This window comes from Rattus norvegicus, chromosome 17 (assembly GCF_036323735.1).
Source record: "Rattus norvegicus strain BN/NHsdMcwi chromosome 17, GRCr8, whole genome shotgun sequence".
In the NCBI taxonomy this organism is placed as follows: domain Eukaryota; kingdom Metazoa; phylum Chordata; class Mammalia; order Rodentia; family Muridae; genus Rattus; species Rattus norvegicus.
The window spans coordinates 59822410-59845472 of NC_086035.1; the positions used below are offsets into that span (position 1 = coordinate 59822410).

Consider the following 23063-nt stretch of genomic DNA (forward strand, 5'->3'; position numbering starts at 1 on the left):
AGCGCATGTGCACACCACAGAGACCTCCTGCCACCCCTGTTAACTACCAGTGATCTGCAAACCATTCTTATTTCCTCTATCAGAAGATCACCCCCAGGTACTACAGACAGAAAGACAAAGACAGACAGACAGGCCATCAAAATCTACAAATTTATAATGTCAGCAAGACCTTCCACCATAGTCATTAAAAAAAAAAAAAAAAAAGAACTTGGACCGGCAAGAAGGCTCCATTTTACCTGACAACCCAAGCTTGAGCACATAAACATAATAATCCAGTCCACAGAGTTGTCCTTTAAAACACACACACACACACACACACACACACACACACACACACACACACACGGAAATACACCTTGACTTGAGTACATGTGCACACCCTATCACACACAATAATAATAAATGATTTTTAATTGCAATGAAATTGGAAGAAATGTATATACCCCTACTCATTCTAAGTTCTCAAAAGTTCAACACTAACGATTTAAGAATTCTTAAACAAATACCAAGTACCTGGAATTGCCCAAAGCAATTAGTCTAAGCTATTCATATCTACAAAAGCACCTTTCAAGACCTATGACAGCACCCAAAGTCATTTCCTCGTCATAAAGTAGGAGATGGAATTTGAGGATCCTTCAGGAAAGTCCATGCCCACCTGACACTGTCTTAGTCAGGGTTTCTATTCCTGCACAAAACATTAGGACCAAGAAGCAAGTTGGGGAGGAACGAGTTTATTCAGCTTACACTTCCACATTGCTGTTCATCACCAAAGGAAGTCAGGACTGGAATTCAAGCAGGTCAGGAGCAGGAGCTGATGCAGAGGCCATGGAGGGATGTGACTTACTGACTTGCTTCCCCTGACTTGCTCAGCTTGCTTTCTTAAAGAACCCAGGACCACCAGCCCAGGGACTGAACCAACCACAATGGACTGGGTCCTCCCACCTTGACCACTAGTTGAGAAAATGCCTTACAGCTGGATCTCATGAGGGCATTTCCACAACTGAGGCCCCTTTTCTGTGATAACTCCAGCTTGTATCAAGTTAACACACAAAACTAGTCAGAACACACAAAACTAGTCAGAACACACACTGAGAGAAATTGTAACAAAGCCATCATGGAGGAAGGACAGGTTTAGTACACAATTGCTATTGAAACATGCCATCCTCTATCAACCTGAAAAAAACAAGGAAAAAAGTACTGAGGGAAAAAATACTGCTTAGGGTAAACAATTATTCTTCACCTTTGCTTCCTGGAGACTCAGTATCAGTGATCTAATACATCATAGAAAACATGAGCATGAAGCCTTAAACCTTCAAAGGACCAAAACATCTAGGGCTGGCGGAAAAGACACATTTACCCAGAGAAAAATACCTGTTGGACTTTAGAAAAAAAGTAAGGGAGTAGGAATGGAAAAACAAACTGTAACTGATCAAGCATGGAGGGAGGAAATGAAGGAGAGAGGGAGGGAAAGAGGGAAGACAAGGAAACAGGACAGAGGGGTGGGGAGGGGGAGGAGGAGTGGAGATAGGAGAGGGAGGGGGACAGAGACAGGGACTGGGATAGGGACAGGGACAGAGACAGAGACAGACAGATGGGAGTCATGTTCATTACACAGACGTCTTATTTTTTACAGGCAGTAAAAAACGTTTTACATCTTCTTTGGTCCCAGGCTACAGAGTGGTGCTGATGTCAGTTATTTAGTCTCATTGGTGTACAGAAAGCTTAAGCACCTAACTAAACTTAGAATTAGTGGGGGTTATTGGCCTGTATTCCTTATGCATAAAGCAAGGGGAAAAGACTTTTTACATCAGGGTTTGAATTTGGCTTTAATTCTAATGACTTATTTAGAAACCCCAGGGAATGAAAAGTCCCTTAATGGAAACATTGACACAGTCTTAGACATACTGACATGGACAGGCACATCCAAGGAACTGACCCGGGAGCTGACTGGCTGCCGGGCAAGTTTGAGACCAGTCACACTAGATTTGCGACAGACCCCAGCAGAATAACCAGGACTAAACAGTGAGACTGCGTCTGCAGCATCAAAGGCCCCTCCTCACAGACCATTTTTGGTAGGAAAACACATAAACTGCATGGGCTCTCCATTCTTAAAGATACAAGAGGAGAGAAATGTGTGATTTCTGTAAAATCTTTCTCTTGTCCTGAGATGTATCTGAAGTCAGTCAGGGTGAGGAGTGCACAGACTCCCTCCCCAAGTCTTCACAAATGGGAGCTGTGCGCTCTAAGTGACACCCTCAAACCCAAACAATCATTCTTACAAAGGCAAGACTGTGTTCTGGATTCTTGCCACCCTGAGACTGACAGAAGAGCTTTAATGAGTCTGTCTCAGTCCCAAGGTCCCCGAAGCCTTGTGTCCAAGACTGTGTACCCCATGAAGCTAAACATCCTTGCGACATTTTTCCTTCATCGATGGACTCTTCAAACTAGCCTATCTCTCCCGCTTACGAATCACCTATGAATTTCCTGGAAGTTTCCCTTTTATGTCAAATCCAATTACTCTCATTTTTACCCTCTCTTTGGAGCTAGATTTTTACCTAGGATTTTCCTGCTTTCAAAATTGTGCATATCTTTTTTAAAAACCTGGGGTTTTATTAACTGAAACTTACTCAGAATCTGTCTTCCTTTCTCTTGCTCTGATGACAAATAGGGAGCAACATACATTGACGCACACTGAAACGTCTGTCAATATTTAAAGAACAGACACACTAAATCATAAAAATACCAAGTTAAGAAACACTTACATAGAAATACATATTACTATCTGAAGTGCGAGGGAGCCTATCAAAACTCAAACAATACAGCACCCATTCAGGGCTGCCGAGAACCTGCAGTGCACACAAGGTACTGGGATCCACTACCTAACGGAGAGAAAGAATGTGCCTGCATCTCAAAACACCTTGTGGCTGGCAAGATAGCTCAGCAGGTAAAAGTGCTTGCACCTCACCCTTGGTAACCTTGGTTTAAACTCCACGACCCACAAAACGGTAGAAAGAGACTCAAATTTCACAAAATTGCTCTCTGGTTGCCATTTGTGTGCTTCTCTACCATGGACATCACACACACACACACACACACACACACACACACACACACAGAAAGAGAGAGAGAGAGAGAGAGAGAGAGAGAGAATTTTGAAAAACCCACAACACACAACATTTTGTTTACATGAAGACAAGTATGAAGTTAGTATTGTTATGTCTTAAATATTACAATGTAAAAGGATACATATATCCGGATCAAAACCAGCTTTAAAAAAAGAAAAATCCGGACACCGCCGGAACTTGAAAGAAACAGACCGGATAAACAGTTCTCTGCACCCAAATCCCGTGGGAGGGAGAGCTAAACCTTCAGAGAGGCAGACAAGCCTGGGAAACCAGAAGAGACTGCTCCCTGCACACACATCTCGGATGCCAGAGGAAAAAGCCAAAGACCATCTGGAACCCTGGTGCACTGAAGCTCCCGGAAGGGGCGGCACAGGTCTTCCTGGTTGCTGCCGCTGCAGAGAGCCCGTGGGCAGCACCCCACGAGCGAACTTGAGCCTCAGGACCACAGGTAAGACCAAATTTTCTGCTGCAAGAAAGCTGCCTGGTGAACTCAAGACACAGGCCCACAGGAACAGCTGAAGACCTGTAGAGAGGAAAAACTACACGCCCAAAAGCAGAACACTCTGTCCCCATAACTGACTGAAAGAGAGGAAAACAGGTCTACAGCACTCCTGACACACAGGCTTATAGGACAGTCTAGCCATGGTCAGAAATAGCAGAACAAAGTAACACTAGAGATAATCTGATGGCGAGAGGCAAGCGCAGGAACCCAAGCAACAGAAACCAAGACTACATGGCACCATCGGAGCCCAATTCTCCCATCAAAACAAACATGGAATATCCAAACACACCAGAAAAGCAAGATCTATTTTCAAAATCATATTTGATCATGATGCTGGAGGACTTCAAGAAAGACATGAAGAACTCCCTTAGAGAACAAGTAGAAGCCTACAGAGAGGAATCGCAAAAATGCCTGAAAGAATCGCAAAAATCCCTGAAAGAATTCCAGGAAAACATAAATAAACAAGTAGAAGCCCATAGAGAGAAGACACAAAAATCCCTGAAAGAATTCCAGGAAAACATAAATAAACAAGTAGAAGCCCATAGAGAGGAGACACAAAAATCCCTGAAAGAATTCCAGGAAAACACAATCAAACAGTTGAAGGAATGAAAAATGGAAATAGAAGCAATCAAGAAAGAACACATGGAAACAACCCTGGATATAGAAAACCAAGAGAAGAGACAAGGAGCTGTAGATACAAGCTTCACCAACAGAATACAAGAGATGGAAGAGATAATCTCAGGAGCAGAAGATTCCATAGAAATCATTGACTCAACTGTCAAAGATAATGTAAAGCGGAAAAAGCTACTGGTCCAAAACATACAGGAAATCCAGGACTCAATGAGAAGATCAAACCTAAGGATAATAGGTATAGAAGAGAGTGAAGACTCCCAGCTCAAAGGACCAGTAAATATCTTCAACAAAATCATAGAAGAAAACTTCCCTAACCTAAAAAAAGAGATACCCATAGACATACAAGAAGCCTACAGAACTCCAAATAGATTGGACCAGAAAAGAAACACCTCCCGTCACATAATTGTCAAAACACCAAACGCACAAAATAAAGAAAGAATATTAAAAGCAGTAAGGGAAAAAGGTCAAGTAACATATAAAGGGAGACCTATCAGAATCACACCAGACTTCTCGCCAGAATCTATGAAGGCCAGAAGATCCTGGACTGATGTCATACAGACCCTAAGAGAACACAAATGCAAGCCCAGGTTACTGTATCCAGCAAAACTCTCAATTAACATTGATGGAGAAACCAAGATATTCCATGACAAAACCAAATTTACACAATATCTTTCTACAAATCCAGCACTACAAAAGATAATAAATGGTAAAGCCCAACATAAGGAGGCAAGCTATACCCTAGAAGAAGCAAGAAACTAATCGTCTTGGCAACAAAACAAAGAGAATGAAACCACACAAACATAACCTCACATCCAAATATGAATATAACGGGAAGCAATAATCACTATTCCTTAATATCTCTCAATATCAATGGCCTCAACTCCCCAATAAAAAGACATAGATTAACAAACTGGATACGCAACGAGGACCCTGCATTCTGCTGCCTACAGGAAACACACCTCAGAGACAAAGACAGACACTACCTCAGAGTGAAAGGCTGGAAAACAACTTTCCAAGCAAATGGTCAGAAGAAGCAAGCTGGAGTAGCCATTCTAATATCAAATAAAATCAATTTCCAACTAAAAGTCATCAAAAAAGATAAGGAAGGACACTTCATATTCATCAAAGGAAAAATCCACCAAGATGAACTCTCAATCCTAAATATCTATGCCCCAAATACAAGGGCACCTACATACGTAAAAGAAACCTTACTAAAGCTCAAAACACACATTGCACCTCACAGAATAATAGTGGGAGATTTCAACACCCCACTCTCATCAATGGACAGATCATGGAAACAGAAATTAAAGAGTGATGTTGACAGACTAAGAGAAGTCATGAGCCAAATGGACTTAACGGATATTTATAGAACATTCTATCCTAAAGCAAAAGGATATACCTTCTTCTCAGCTCCTCATGGTACTTTCTCCAAAATTGACCATATAATTGGTCAAAAAACGGGCCTCAACAGGTACAGAAAGATAGAAATAATCCCATGCGTGCTATCGGACCACCACGGCCTAAAACTGGTCTTCAATAACAATAAGGGAAGAATGCCCACATATACGTGGAAATTGAACAATGCTATACTCAATGATAATCTGGTCAAGGAAGAAATAAAAAAAGAAATTAAAAACTTTTTAGAATTTAATGAAAATGAAGATACAACATACTCAAACTTATGGGACACAATGAAAGCTGTGCTAAGAGGAAAACTCATAGCGCTGAGTGCCTGCAGAAAGAAACAGGAAAGAGCATATGTCAGCAGCTTGACAGCACACCTAAAAGCTCTAGAACAAAAAGAAGCAAATACACCCAGGAGGAGTAGAAGGCAGGAAATAATCAAACTCAGAGCTGAAATCAACCAAGTAGAAACAAAAAGGACCATAGAAAGAATCAACAGAACCAAAAGTTGGTTCTTTGAGAAAATCAACAAGATAGATAAACCCTTAGCCAGACTAACGAGAGGACACAGAGAGTGCGTCCAAATTAACAAAATCAGAAATGAAAAGGGAGACATAACTACAGATTCAGAGGAAATTCAAAAAATCATCAGATCTTACTATGAAAACCTATATTCAACAAAATTTGAAAATCTTCAGGAAATGGACAATTTCCTAGACAGATACCAGGTATCGAAGTTAAATCAGGAACAGATAAACCAGTTAAACAACCCCATAACTCCTAAGGAAATAGAAGCAGTCATTAAAGGTCTCCCAACCAAAAAGAGCCCAGGTCCAGACGGGTTTAGTGCAGAATTCTATCAAACCTTCATAGAAGACCTCATACCAATATTATCCAAACTATTCCACAAAATTGAAACAGATGGAGCCCTACCGAATTCCTTCTACGAAGCCACAATTACTCTTATACCTAAACCACACAAAGACACAACAAAGAAAGAGAACTTCAGACCAATTTCCCTTATGAATATCGACGCAAAAATACTCAATAAAATTCTGGCAAACCGAATTCAAGAGCACATCAAAACAATCATCCACCATGATCAAGTAGGCTTCATCCCAGGCATGCAGGGATGGTTTAATATACGGAAAACCATCAACGTGATCCATTATATAAACAAACTGAAAGAACAGAACCACATGATCATTTCATTAGATGCTGAGAAAGCATTTGACAAAATTCAACACCCCTTCATGATAAAAGTCCTGGAAAGAATAGGAATTCAAGGCCCATACCTAAACATAGTAAAAGCCATATACAGCAAACCAGTTGCTAACATTAAACTAAATGGAGAGAAACTTGAAGCAATCCCACTAAAATCAGGGACTAGACAAGGCTGCCCACTCTCTCCCTACTTATTCAATATAGTTCTTGAAGTTCTAGCCAGAGCAATCAGACAACAAAAGGAGATCAAAGGGATACAGATCGGAAAAGAAGAGGTCAAAATATCACTATTTGCAGATGACATGATAGTATATTTAAGTGATCCCAAAAGTTCCACCAGAGAACTACTAAAGCTGATAAACAACTTCAGCAAAGTGGCTGGGTATAAAATTAACTCAAATAAATCAGTTGCCTTCCTCTATACAAAAGAGAAACAAGCCGAGAAAGAAATTAGGGAAACGACACCCTTCATAATAGACCCAAATAATATAAAGTACCTCGGTGTGACTTTAACCAAGCAAGTAAAAGATCTGTACAATAAGAACTTCAAGACACTGAGGAAAGAAATTGAAGAAGACCTCAGAAGATGGAAAGATCTCCCATGCTCATGGATTGGCAGGATTAATATAGTAAAAATGGCCATTTTACCAAAAGCAATCTACAGATTCAATGCAATCCCCATCAAAATACCAATCCAATACTTCAAAGAGTTAGACAGAACAATTTGCAAATTCATCTGGAATAACAAAAAACCCAAGATAGCTAAAGCTATCCTCAACAATTAAAGGACTTCAGGGGGAATCACTATCCCTGAACTCAAGCAGTATTACAGAGCAATAGTGATAAAAACTGCATGGTATTGGTACAGAGACAGACAGATAGACCAATGGAATAGAATTGAAGACCCAGAAATGAACCCACACACCTATGGTCACTTGATTTTTGACAAAGGAGCCAAAACCATGCAATGGAAAAAAGATAGCATTTTCAGCAAATGGTGCTGGTTCAACTGGAGGGCAACATGTAGAAGAATGCAGATCGATCCATGCTTATCACCCTGTACAAAGCTTAAGTCCAAGTGGATCAAGGACCTCCACATCAAACCAGACACACTCAAACTAATAGAAGAAAAACTAGGGAAGCATCTGGAACACATGGGCACTGGAAAAAATTTCCTGAACAAAACACCAATGGCTTATGCTCTAAGATCAAGAATCGACAAATGGGATCTCATAAAACTGCAAAGCTTCTGTAAGGCAAAGGACACTGTGGTTAGGACAAAACGGCAACCAACAGATTGGGAAAAGATCTTTACCAATCCTACAACAGATAGAGGCCTTATATCCAAAATATACAAAAAACTCAAGAAGTTAGACCGCAGGGAAACAAATAACCCTATTAAAAAATGGGGTTCAGAGCTAAACAAAGAATTCACAGCTGAGGAATGCCGAATGGCTGAGAAACACCTAAAGAAATGTTCAACATCTTTAGTCATAAGGGAAATGCAAATCAAAACAACCCTGAGATTTCACCTCACACCAGTGAGAATGGCTAAGATCAAAAACTCAGGTGACAGCAGATGCTGGCGAGGATGTGGAGAAAGAGGAACACTCCTCCATTGTTGGTGGGATTGCAGACTGGTAAAACCATTCTGGAAATCAGTCTGGAGGTTCCTCAGAAAATTGGACATTGAACTGCCTGAGGATCCAGCTATACCTCTCTTGGGCATATACCCAAAAGATGCCTCAACATATAAAAGAGACACGTGCTCCACTATGTTCATCGCAGCCTTATTTATAATAGCCAGAAGCTGGAAAGAACCCAGATGCCCTTCAACAGAGGAATGGATACAGAAAATGTGGTACATCTACACAATGGAATATTACTCAGCTATCAAAAACAACGAGTTTATGAAATTCGTAGGCAAATGGTTGGAACTGGAAAATATCATCCTGAGTGAGCTAACCCAATCACAGAAAGACATACATGGTATGCACTCATTGATAAGTGGCTATTAGCCCAAATGCTTGAATTACCCTAGATCCCTAGAACAAACGAAACTCAAGACAGATGATCAAAATGTGAATGCTTCACTCCTTCTTTAAATTAGGAAAAGAATACCCTTGGCAGGGAAGGGAGAGGCAAAGATTAAAACAGAGACTGAAGGAACACCCATTCAGAGCCTGCCCCACATGTGGCCCATACATATACAGCCACCCAATTAGACAAGATGGATGAAGCAAAGAAGTGCAGACCGACAGGAGCCGGATGTAGATCGCTCCTGAGAGACACAGCCAGAATACAGCAAATACAGAGGCGAATGCCAGCAGCAAACCACTGAACTGAGAATAGGTCCCCTGTCGAAGGAATCAGAGAAAGAACTGGAAGAGCTTGAAGGGGCTCGAGACCCCAAAAGTACAACAATGCCAAGCAACCAGAGCTTCCAGGGACTAAGCCACTACCTAAAGACTATACATGGACTGACCCTGGACTCTGACCCCATAGGTAGCAATGAATATCCTAGTAAGAGCACCAGTGGAAGGGGAAGCCCTGGGTCCTGCTAAGACTGAACCCCCAGTGAACTAGTCTATGGGGGGAGGGCGGCAATTGGGGGAGGGTTGGGAGGGGAACACCCATAAGGAAGGGGAGGGGGGAGGGGGATGTTTGCCCGGAAACCGGGAAAGGGAATAACACTCGAAATGTGTATAAGAAATACTCAAGTTAATAAAAAAAAATATAATAAAAAAAAAAGAAGTTATACATCTTGGGGCTGGAGAGGTGCCTCAGCGGTTAAGAGCACTGACTGCCCTTCCAGAGGTCCTGAGTTCAATTCCAAGCAACCACATGGTGGCTCACAACCATCTGAATAGGATCCGATGCCCTCTTCTAGTGTGTTCTAAGTGAGCAACAGGGTGCTGACATGTATTAAATAAATAAATAAATATTTTAAAAAAAATCCATACATTTGCCAAGCTAGGATGTGCTCTGTGTTCACCCACAAGCCACACTGCTACTGAGGTCGAGAGTCTCAAGTCTTCATTTGCCTTTCTTAGGTCCCCGTAAGATAGCAAAGAATGAGTCACTCAAGGAGTGAGCGAGTTTTAGTTTCTGTCTGCCATCCGTCTGTCTGTCTGACTGTCTCTGTCACTCCGTGTCTCTGTCTCTTTCTCTTCCTGTGCCCCTTTCAGCTCTACACAATGGGTGGGACGCTCTGTGTTACTCCATTTAAATTTTTCAAGTAAAATGAAAAGAGGAGATGTAAATTCAAACATCATTTGGCTTCATCCTTGTATAGGAGTCTTCCTCATTCCTGAATGTTTACTAAGAACCTACAGATCTTCTCATGCTTCCTGACCTTACTCAATCGTCAGAATGTCTGTAAATCTCATTCGAAGTATTATTGCCTTGAAATAAGAAACTGAAAAGGTTCCCCTTATCAAAATCTTTGAAGGAGTCATTGTTTTTTATCCAAAGAAGTTAGAGTCTATTTAGTATTGAGATAAACCCTGAGGATTCTGGCCAGAAAAAGTTAAAAAGTATTTAAAATAAATGTGTGGAGAGGAGTGTGGCTCAGTCATAGAGCAGCTGTCCTGCTGCCTAAGGCCGGGGTTGGATATCAGCCCTCGAAAATAATAATTTAATGAAGCTCTAGGGGGAGGCAGGGAGCATAAGAGGAGAAAAGAAAGGTCCTTGGAACACATCCTGAAAGCAGGGTTAAGTATTATGCCACCTGAAGAGTAGGTGATTCTGTGTTTTTACACATCAGTTTCTGCTAACTTGAACTTTCATCCATGTCTAAACCTCTTTCCCAGGTAGCATTTGATAGATAGGCTACAAAGCCAAACCAACTGGGTAAACTTTCAAATCTCCTTTAAATGCCACTGGCTGGACCAGAGGGCGATGGTCTTATCCTTTTCTGCTGTATTCCATCAACTTTGTTGCCCTGTCAGGAAAGCACTGTTCTGAATAATCCAAAATGGCAAAGCTCAACACTTCCACTTAGAAGCAGGCAAATTATAACACACACACACTAGAACAAAAAAAACTGCACCCCAAAATAGAAATTCAGGAATACACCATCCAAAGAGAAACCTGGAGTGCACAGACAAATACACTGCCCTTCACAAAACCCCATCACTCCTCGAAGGCCAATGTTCCAGTGCATTTGTTGAAGTTACTGATGCAGACCTGTTATAATTGATTTTAGCTATTGAAAAATGCCCATTAAGATGTCTTCTAAAATCTTTCCTCTGGTTCATCTCCACAGGTTTCCTTGAGAAGTGGGCTGGGCCAGGGCACAGGGTTTTGGCCCTCATGCCCTGTTGTGTAAGTGTATAGGTAGGAGAGCCTTGGGCAGGACAGACAGACTTCCGAAGAGCAGAACTCAACAGTTGTCAGAACCAGAGTGTATGAACCTGGGTGACATCCCAGGCTTACCCAATGGCTTGCTGGGCTCTCTAGCACACCTGAACCTTGCTACAGACACCAGCTTAAATTCTGACGTAGTTGAGTATGCAGGGAATGAGAGAGAAATGAACATCTTATCCCTTCAAGGGCATCCTCAACAAGAGCAATGGCAGCTGTCCTTACTCGCCACAACATTTTGTGTGCTTTAACAGCAACGCCAGTGTCTTGGCTCCAAGTTGGCAACCATGGCAAATAGTTCCCACATCAGAACATGGCTTCCTTTTGCTCTCCATCAAAAGTTTCCCTTTACTTGGGAACATTCACCTCAGTCAAGCACAGGAACAACTAAACATGACTAATCCATACACACAGTCCCAGTGACCTGCATTTTTGTCTAGGCCAGATGTGTCTAATTAAGTCATCTTAGAGTAAGTTAAAATGTTCAGTCTCTTGGGAGCAGGTTACACTGATGAGTTATAGACTGATGGTGGGGCTCAGAAAAATGTCTGTATGTCCTAGTCACTTATAATGAGGTTCATTTGTGAGCCGAGAACAATCATACACACACACGCACACACGCACACACACAAATACACATACACTAACATACACACATATACACACATAAACAGTGCATACACACAAACACACACATACACAGACACACATATGCACGATCACACACACACATGCAGCACACACACACAAATACATATACACAAACATACACATATATACACACATAAACAGTGCACACACATACACAAAAATCTCACACACACACACACACACACACACACACACACACACACACACACACACACTTGCTTTCCAGTCAAGTGGAGTGTAGAAGTCCTTAAATGTTATTTCCAGGCTTCCTGATATCTTCCAATCACCACACTTTTGAGAAATTTCTTCTTCTCTTTCCACAGAAAAGAAAATTCAATAGGTTTGTTTTTGAGGCATGACTCAAACTTAAACTGTCTAGGCAAGGTCCTAACAAAGACTCGTTTTATAAGGTAGCATAGCTAGTTGGTCTTGTGTAGAGATATGAGGAAGAGATTAGACAGAGGGACTGACGATACTAGAGACTTTTACTCTGATGCTTCCGAAGCAACTAAGCACAAGGTGTCAGATTATAACCAAAATTCCCTCCCGCAAGTCCTGAGCATTCCTGTTTATCAGTCCAACATGATTAAAAATGATCATTGTTTCAATTCACAGGACTTCTTCCCAGGGACACACCGAGTGACTGCTTGCCTGTCACTTAGTTCATTTAGAACACTGGGAATTACAATCGGTTGTGTTGAAAATATTTCAGTGACTATTTACTGAAGATCTATTATGGCCTTGGCATACTGGCCAAGACTGGGAAACCCAGAGAAACAATGTTTACATAAAGGTCAACAAAACATCTTTGCATTGATGGTTTTTACTTCATAACCCAAAGATTCTCTCCTCCTTCTGAAGATTTAATGAGAATGGTCCACGCTGAGCATGGTGGAGCTACCTTTAATCCCAGTGCTCAGAGGTAGAGGCAGGCAGACCTCTGAGTTCCAGGCTTCTTTGGTCTACACAGAGACTGTCAAAAAAAAAACCTTTGAAATATAATTCAGTGCCCCGAGATCCTTCCACACCCCAACTTCCATTTTGATTCCCGATTCCATATTCTTAATGAGGTACGGTTTTTTTTTCTTTTTTCTTTTTTTTTTTTTTTTTCGGAGCTGGGGACCCAACCCAGGGCCTTGCGCTTGCCTACCACTGAGCTAAATCCCCAGCCCATGAGGTTTTTAAATAGCAGGGGAGAAGGAGGCAGGGAGATATAATTGCTTAGTCTGGACAAGTGGTCTTTTAAAATGGAGTTAAAGTCTTTGTAACTACAGCTGGTGGGGTAGGAGAATGAATGAATGGCTGACTTTAAACATTTCTGTTCTAATGAGGACAGAGACTTAGCCAGATGGACATGAAGGAGTCTGGAGGAGGCTCGGATGCTGAGGAAAGCCACAGTGTCTACTCAGGAAGCCCTCCTGTGCTTCTATTTCCACACAAGGTAACCTGGCTATGACAGGGCTATCACTCAGTTCCCTGCTGAAGACAGTCATCTATTGTTTGGCTCAAAACTTCGCACAGCACTTTTAGGCCCTTAGCCTCTCTTAATTCTCCAAGCCTGAACATTAAGAGGGAAAAATCAGATTGCTCTTTTGAAGTTTACATGCATGCATGAAAAAGTTTACATGTCTAGGTTGCTTTCTCACTGGCTGAATAACTGAAAAGTGGGCTTTATTTATAAAGAGAGCTTGGCCAATGGATAGCGCTTCATATGGACCAAGGACGTTAGGGATGGTTTAAGAAACACAAACAGCCAAAATATCTAGGTCTGAAAAGCATCACCTGCAGGCCCAGCATTTCTTCTGACAGTGTGTTTTGTCACCTTTGAAAAAAGCATGCATTTTCAAAAGACTCAACACTTCCGTCAACATAAACACATTTATAAGAAACATATTTTTTTCTAAATAGACAGTTGCTTCCTAACTCACCTCACTAATTGCATTTCTCTTCCAGAAAACCCTTTGCTGTACCCATGCATGAACATTCATTTGTATCATCATAGCTTCATTCCATGTTTCTGCAGTTTGTTGCAGCTAGCTCAGTGTTCTGTACCATAAAGAGACTTTCACTTTACCTTAATCTGATGTGAGAGTAGGATTGTTAAATGGAGACATTTTCTGTGGTTTTGAATGTTCCAGAAAATGTGGAAAACAGAGGGCTTATTTACTCAAAGTTTTAAATAACAAAACCTAATGGTTCCACTGATTCACAATTTTGGGGCACCGGATTTACTAAAAACCTGATTTTTTCCCCTGAGTTATTTGTCACTGATCAGACTTTCTTATTTATGAATTTATCATTCATTTTAAGACTAATATAAAAGTACTGTGCATAGTCAGTTACAGGTGGTACACTGTTAAACAGTTGTTCACGGCTCTTCGTGACATGTGTGTGTGCTTGTGTGTGTGATTACACATGTTCCCCTGTGTTTACACTATGTGGATGTGCATATATTAGCCACAGGTTAATACTTGGAGTCACCCTCAATCACTTGCCTCCATATCTGTTATGAAAAGGCTTCTCAATCGAAACCGGAGCCTGTTGATCCAGCTTGCCTCACTAGCTGGCTTTCCCTGGAGATTCGCTGTCTGCCTTCCAGTTGCTGGGATTTTAGGAGGGCCACCAAACCCAAATGGCATCGTGTAGGCTTGAGGATCTGAACTGTGGTCCTCCTGCTTGTGTAACAGATGCCCTCGCCACAGAGTCATCTCCTGGTCCCTTCGTTTTCATTATTGGCTACGTGGCTTTTTATTTTAACTTCTTCCTAGATCCAGTCCCTCCTTCTGAGGGTGTTTCTGCATTTGCTTGGCATTACTTCATGTAGGAGCTAGAGATGCAAACTAAAGTTGACTCGGGTCTATAGGGTGCCCTGACACTTTAGAAAGGCACCGCTGCTCATATCTGCAGACACTTGAGATTTCAGACTAACCAATGTGACGACTGAGGTTAGTGCGCTAACTGGATTCCTTCCTCACACTCTGTGGCTGCCATGTGGCCCCCTCAGTAGCACCAGGCTGTGCAAAGGTTTGCAGTCCTGGTAGCAGGGCCAAGTGTTTCGTTGCTACTTTGTCAATGAGTGGCAGTAGTGTAACTCACAAAGTCTCAGTCACTAAGAGTTAAACAGATATCATTATTAGAAGGAGAAGAGCCCAGTAGACAGAGAAGAGCCTTCCATACACAAGCTACATCCTTGTCATGGCAGTGGATGGAGAGGTAGCATCCCTGACTGCGATCTTCTCTTTCTGCCATGATATGCTTAGATCGCTTAGGTCATTTATTTTAGCTACAAGTTCCACCTTGTGGTCTTTCTGACTTGGTCCCTGTCCTATAACATACTTTGAAAAATGAGTCTTATAATGAAAAGAGACTTGAACTAAATCTGACTGAAAAGGTCTCCAGGAACAGGGAATTTCCTACCTCATTCTTCCTTAAAAATATAATTTAGTTGTCACAACTGCCATGTTGTTGGCCTTATGGTACTCAACAAATTCTTGGAGAAAATACCATTATTGTCAATGGTAGTAGCATAGCTATAGAAAATAATTGTTGGTAGTGGGATAACTAGAGGCACTGGTTGGTGGTGGTAGGATAACTAGAGGCACTGGTTGGTGGTGGTAGGATAACTAGAGGCACTGGTTGGTGGTGGTAGGATAACTAGAGCCACGGTTGGTGGTGGTAGGATAACTACAGGCACTGGTTGATGGTGGTAGGATAACTACAGGCACTGGTTGATTGTAGGATGATTATAGGCATCCTGGTTGGTAGTACTAGTATAACCAGGATAGCTCTAGGCATTGATTAATGGTACAGTAACTACAGGCAGTGACTGTTGGCAGTAGATACAATCATAGCTCTGGCAGAGGTGTCCCTTCTGGAACCTCTTATGCAGGTTAGGCTGTGCTGTTCACACAAGGATTAACCATTGTGTGTTCATGGTTTTTTTTCTCACCTTGGTTAGATTGAGTGCTTTCTTGTCTCCAGATCTAACATTCACACTCATCCACTGTCAGTTTTTAGGAGCCAGGCGGCAAATATACCAGATGTAGACCTCATCTATCCTTTCTTCCAAAGTGGCCCTGCTCAAATACTTCTTGAATGCAAATCTCACTGTGCTAAAGTCAAGATTACTACTACTTGCCATCTGGATGCCTTGGTCAGGTAGAACCAGCTCATTATCTCTGGAATGAATATAAAATCTTCAAAGCTATTGGTCAGCCCTACTTGTACTTTCTAGGAATGAAAGAGAAATTTCAAAGTCATGAGATCCAGGCTTGTGTCTTCCCCTCTGAAAATTCTGGCCCTTGTGTTACTTTGTATTCATTTCCTATCACTTCTAGCAATCAAAGTATGGGAAAGAAAAGACAGAACAGGAAACATCTGCATGGCTGGCCACGATCAGCTCATCTCTCCACCATGTGGATTACTCATGAAGGGAACATAGACATCCTTTAAATACTTTAAATACATCAGGCAGGCAGAATGGCTCCAAGTGCAAGAAAATGAGCTGCACAGGCCCGAAGACCTGAGTTCCAATCCCCAGCACCCACATTAAAAGAGTCAATCATGATGGGACTTGTGCCCATAACCCAGTGCTCCTGTGTCAGAGCCATGAATATTTCTGTGTCTCACTGGGTACAAGCTAAGATTTAGGTTCAGGCAGAAACCAAGTCTCAAGGGAATAAAGCCAAAAGTCATAGGGGAAGGCATCTGCATACACGGGCCCATGCATGGCTACACACACAAGATGCACAGCAAAGACAGAAGTACCGACATCATGTCATCATGACTAACATTGTCAGTGAGAATGAAGATGCTTAAAGAGAAAAGTCTCAAGGCTCTCTGAGACCATCATCTACCAACAAATGTACCTATTGCCGGTTTAAAACAAATTAAAAGTTTTGCACAAGAATTATAGCAACCCACGTATCAGTTTCTCCCATCTGTTACAGTAAATCTCTACGACACAGCTTTTATCTATCTTACACACGTCACCATAATAAGAACAAAGCATGGGCTTACCTGTGCGATAGACAAAGGTGCCTTCAGTTTCTGATGATGATGGAGACACCAGTTCTTCTTCAAATTCGTTCGAGCTAAAAGACCCCGAATGGTTCCTTCGCCTTGTTTTCCCCATCATGGCAGTGCTGGTGGCCATGACATGTCTCAAAGAGTCGTTAAGGTAACGGTTCAACAAGCTGCTCTTATACTTGGGCGGTGACACATAGTCCTCAGCTGCCCTTGACTCCGGTCTCCCACCAGCTTTTATCGCTGAGCTCTCCCCTTTAATCACAGTGTGGTGGGCAGGGGTGCTATAGCCCTCTTCGTTCATGTGAGTTCTTGGGGGATTTTCTCCATCTAAGGGGGCAAAATATCACCAAATAGTATTTGCACATACTTTCCCCAGCTGCTCAACTGTCACACTTAGTCATTGAAAACACACACACACACAGAAGAATACATGACATATGTAAGATTATTTTTATGTATAATTATTTTTAGGTAAAGAGAAGCAGGAACCTATGTAATTGTTCCCCAGATTATTTAACTTAGACGAAAATGCTTTTCCCCCACATGACAAATCTATAAACAGCAGAAATGGCTATAACTCCTGATGCTTTACAAAACTATAAAGAGGAAGTGGCCTCAGGCAATAGAAAACAATCTGTGGACTACCATATCTCATGGGGTCTTAAGACAGCACCTAGGGCAAACGTGTTCCAATAGCAAAGCAAAGACAGGGAAACAGAAACCAGAACGAACCTTCAGAGCAGGAGTCATCCGCACTGCTCACACTGAGCCGCTCGGCGTTGCCCTGAACATACTTGTTGTACAACTTTATTCTTAAGGCCCAACTTAAATCCGGCTGCCGGACAGTGTTCTTCAGCCGTCGTCTAGCATTAGCGAACCAATTTGACACCTAAAACGGCATTAGTTTTTCAATTAACAGTGCATTAAAACATGGTTGTCATGCAATTGCTTTCTCTTTTGGATCCAAGTCCAGGGTCCCTGGTACGCACCCATGGTCTTAGCTACTTGGGAGGAGGCAGTAAGAGAATCACTTGAGGTCAGGTTTTAGAGTCAGGTTTGGGGACAGTCATCTCAAAAGAGACAGGAGGTGGGGAGAGAGGAAGAGGAGGAGGAGAGGGAGTGGAAGGACAAACGATACAAGACTACACAAGCACAAGGAGTAGAAAAACTAATGAGGGTATTGAGTGGAGTAACTTGTTTTCTTGAAATTTTGAAAAGTAAGAGTGTCCTCTGAGGATGTGCCAGTGTGTCCTGTCTAAGCTAAGTTACTGTAGAAGCACGGGGACGAAGAGCCAACAGGAGAACAAAAGGCACTCGTGAGACTTAAAAGGGGGCAGGTGAAGTTTGAGACCAACAGGCTCAGAGGGAGGGGAAGGCTACCTGTGAGTGGGCTTAATGAAGACAGGGAGGGCCAAGCTTCAGAGCCAACTGAGGAGTTTGGACACTTAACAGAGGAGCTAGCAACCGACCAAAGGCAGTGCAGTCGGAGCAGTGAGGAGACAGAGGCCAACGGACACCCGGCTTGAAACTGAAAGCACGTTGCTTCTTATGCACATCAGTGAAGACAAAAAAAGATACTTGAAAGCAAAGAAAAATTACTTTCACTCTTTCTGCAAGGAGCCATTGAGTTCCCAGAGGGTAAAATGTACTTTTCTCATAAAATATCAGGATATCAAAGGCATATAACATTCTCAGAAGGAAAAAAAAAGCTAAAAGAACAATATTTGCTTTAAAAAATAAACTATACAAATATAATTATTTTTTTCTGTGAATTTGTCCCAGAACACAAACTATTATTACAATGGTTTGTATGACAATGTTTTCACTGGAAGATTTTTTTCTTCCTCAGTCATTGTATAAAATACACTGAAGGCATTTATAGTACAGTGTAAGTGCTGTAACTACAAAATGAGTAGCTTTGGAAATTACTTGATTCCTAATTACTATATGAAACGATTGTGACTTCTGCTTTAAAAAGCAGAGTTATATTTTTCTCCTTCCACGTCTAGCCTGTACTGTTTTATTCACATAAATTAAACATTGGCACACTCATATGTTCCCTTCTGCCAAGATGGCTGTCCTTCTGCACTGCGTACCAAGCCATAGCAAAACCTTACTCTGCATCAACTTCTCTTCCGGCCAAGCTGAGCTATTACTCAGTGGGTCATAGAATTCTCAGACTTCCATTTCCACACATAGGCATCGTCCATTTACTCAGCAAATAGACAGTGAGTAGTACTGTATACTAGCTGTGTTGTGAAGTGCAGGCCTTGACAAGGCCATATCAACACACATGAATCTACAAACATACAAACTTACCTGAACCCCTATCATAAAAGTGATGCTCTGAGACCCAAGGCAGCCATTGACCCTGGAAGCGGGAGCAGCTGGCCTCTTGTTCACTAACTTTCTTCCCTGCCTCTCGTTCTCTCACTCGAGGCCCAAAGATTCATGCGATCCCCTGACTACTGCTTAGGTCCTTTAAAAACACTCTTCGGAACCTCCCTATTCTCCATTCTTTTCTCTTACATGGATCTTAGCAACTATTATCAAATGCAATCGTGATGCATTATTTTGACTTAGTTAATTCACTTCCTCAAATCACCATTAGTGCCCTGCTGTCCTGTGACTACGGAATACTGAAAAGTGGACTGGTTTCTTGGTCTGAATTTCCTGAAAACATGCCATGTCCTGTAGACTTAGTTCGCTCATTCCAACTTCTCCTGACCTTCTCACAAACATCTGGGATGTAACCCACAGCTCGAGCAATTGCCTAGCAAATGCAAAGCTCTGGACTGGATGCTTAGCCTGGAAACGACACGAAAGAGCAATGCCTTCGTTATAAGACAGATCCGGTGTGTCCTGACATTTTTGAGAGCCATAGGTCACCAACTGTCTATCTGTCAATCACTTTGCCGCTAGCTGTTCGGCCTACCCCCTACTCACTGATGCTCATTCAAAGCCATTCGCATGTGACTAGGCCCATTTTTACCCTTCTTCATAGGATCCAGCACCAAACCTTTTTGTGTTACTTTTTTTTTTTACTATTGAAACTGTACTCGTTAGATCTGACCAATGTCACCAGCTTGCTTTATACCCACACGGTGCAGAGTAAAACCCAATTCTTAGACACTTCATATAATAAGAGTGGAACGGCCTTCTAGTTAGAAAATAAACATTAGTTCACTATGATTCTAATGTGTAAAAATGGAAGAATATTTAAACATCGTGGATATTAACTGTCTTCACAATTAGGGACCATCTCTACCTTTTAATAGTACTTAACCTATTTATTCTAATAACATGGGGGAATTCCCAGAATAGTCTGTGTTATCTAACGAAGGCTTTTTTTAAACTGGTTTTATAAGTTCAACTGATGCCCAATATACTAGCGTGCACATGCTGCTGTATTTTATCAGTAGACGCGTACAGTACAACTTAACAGCTAGGTGCAGGACGAGGTATTTCATATTGACCTCCATGAACAGCAGAGGCACTGATGGTTGATGAATTTGCATTATTTTTTGCAATTTCCTTATGACTTAATGGAAATGTCCCGTGTCACTGACGATGAAAATATAAACTCACATTTTCTACCTTTGACACCTGCTTCAGACTCCTTCATATTCGTGCGTATTCTCTTTCCAAGGTTGGGTGCTAGAATAGCATTTAAATGTCAGAAGTGCCTTTAAAAACACCACATTTTCAAATGAGAGCTTAGAGAGCGGAATATCTAGAAGCTGGAAGGGAAAACTGCTTTCTGCCATCTTCACCAAAGGTATGTAGGTTTGTCGCGTGGACAGAGAAACTGTGGCATGAACCCAGAGGAATGAACTAGAGTCTGTCCGGTTTTAAACACATCACATTAAGAAGCTTAGTCTGAGTTATTAAATTAAATAACCTTCCTTCCATACCTATAACACTTGGAAGGATGTGCAAGGTCTCATGTAAGATTTTGTTGAATATTGTTAAGTATTGCCTTAGAGTAAATAATCCACTTTCAGCAAAAGCAGCTATGCCAATGTTGGGAGCAACGTTTTATAGTACTGGGACTTTACCAAGCATTCAGTCGCACATCACAGGAATGTGAAACTCTAGTCCCAGAAGAGGCACAGACCAGAGACACCCAGTCATTATTCCTTGGTGAGCTATGAATCTTATAATAACACCAACTTTCCATCTCACAACACTCCTTACTGCTACACAACAGCACAAGCTACTCCTATGTGAGGAGCACACAACACGTTTTTATACTACATGAACACTGTTAGTGATAGGCTCCACACCCAGTATAATATTTTGTCTGGTTGACATCAAAGCATGCCACAAAATCCTTAATTGTGATCAAAACGCTTCTTGTGATGTCACAAGGATGATGACACATGCAAACAAGAGTTAAAGACTCCTAGCAAATTAGGACCAAACCATTAGGGTCAATGACTAATAATAAAGGAGAATCACATCATCCGTCCATTCATTTCTGTTCCATTTTCCTGGGGAGGAACACTGTAGATGTTAACCAATGTCCTCTGGAATTCTGTGTAGCAGAAAAAGTACTAAAACATATTTCCACCCTTTTCCTTCTAGGCTTCATGGGAGATGAGGAAAAGCAGGTTTCCACAGCCTTCCTCAGCAGCATAAGAGGAGCAAAGCAACTTAGAATTTCTGTGTAGGAAACGCCTGGCACACACTCAGAGGAAAATGTTAAATGTGGAATAAGTGTCCAAACTTAGAGCATCTTGTTGAGGAATGAAATAGCCTTGGGGGACAGCCTGCTGCTATAAAGCTCGAGGAAGAAGCAAGAGGAGGTCCTGCAGTCAACATGAACCAAGGAATAAAAGCAGTTTTCCATAACCGCCTGCAGGCATGTGTGCATGGTATATTTGTAGACAATTAAAGTGAGTCGAGCTCGAGCTTGGTCATCGTCCTATAGGACAAAGCTAAGGAGCTGCCCTGTGCGTGTTTCGTACAGCATTCCAAAACCAACCAGACTTAAAGGTTTCCTAGAATGGCCAGAGAGACATTCTAGAAAGCTATGGGTGACGTTAATGTCATTTCCCAGAGGAAAGCTTTCTGAGGGTTAATGTGCTGCAGGGAACAAGCCATGCTGTGGGGTGAATCCTGTGAGGAAGAGAAGACAACTCCTCTCCGGAGGGCTGGCCCCACAGGAGAAAGTGGCTCAGGGAAAGACTGACTCAGGACAGAGTCTAATTCTCAGGGATCAAAAACTTGACTCAAATCACAGCTTTACACTTTGCCTCCAGAAGTATAAAGGATTTGCATAATTTATGTAATTTCTAAAATTGGACTATGCTTTGGATGTTTAATCTATGTTTGACTTACATAAATCCCTATATATAAAACACAGATAGGTGGATGTGTGGGTTTACATTTGCATATGACGTATGTTCTTTATATACGCCACTGTGCATAGTTGAAAGTAACCGAACCTGAGCTGGGTTATAAGTAAGGTCTCCAGGTGGTAATTTTATGCATTCAAGTTTTTCCACTTATCACTTGAAAGTTTAAGAAATTTATCACACTGACAACAATTAAAAAGCCATTGTCATGCATGTATTATTTATTATTGTAAACAATCTTTGCTCTATTTGAGTGGTATAAAAGAACAAAGGAAAAAAATTCACAAAATTTTCAAAAACGTAATAATGTTACCAAGTTCTTTGTGTTAAAATTGTCATTATAAATGGCAAATTACTGCATAAGTAAATTAAAAATATAACTCTATATTGCAGTCTTCCCAGGATAACAATTAAAAATATAATAGTTTAAATTTCTCACTAAAAACTGTTTTTAAAAACTTGACAAATAGACTTGTTTTGCATAGGAACAGCAGTGAAGCCATCTCATAATGCAAACAGTGTACTGCTGTATTGTTGAACTCCCTGCTAGGAGTCAAGTACCTCCGTCAGCGGGTATGTGTCCAGAACAAGTAACAGGCATGTTTAAATAGACATGGGAGCATGTGTATGTATTTTCACAAGTCGATTTTTTTTCTGATTACAACAACTTATTGAGTAACTGCTTTTGCAAAGTCCACAGTTTTGTGCTAAATAGATCTCAAGCCAAGAATACAGAATTGGGTTTTGCCTCCGGTGCTGTGGCAAATCACC

At 41.5% G+C, this 23063-nt stretch overlaps 1 protein-coding gene across 3 annotated transcripts in view; it reads right to left on the minus strand.

Annotated features, from left to right (window-relative positions):
• The window catches only part of Mkx (mohawk homeobox), a 79048-nt gene that overhangs the window by 50297 nt on the left and 5688 nt on the right, over positions 1 to 23063 (minus strand). For all 3 annotated transcript variants that reach the window (XM_017600733.3, XM_008771811.4, XM_039096145.2), the window contains exons 4-5: positions 17665 to 17821; positions 16924 to 17259 (exon numbers count right to left, since the gene is read on the minus strand). In XM_017600733.3, coding sequence (XP_017456222.2) covers positions 16924 to 17259; positions 17665 to 17821 — 493 coding nt within the window. The remainder of the gene's footprint in view (positions 1 to 16923; positions 17260 to 17664; positions 17822 to 23063) is intronic.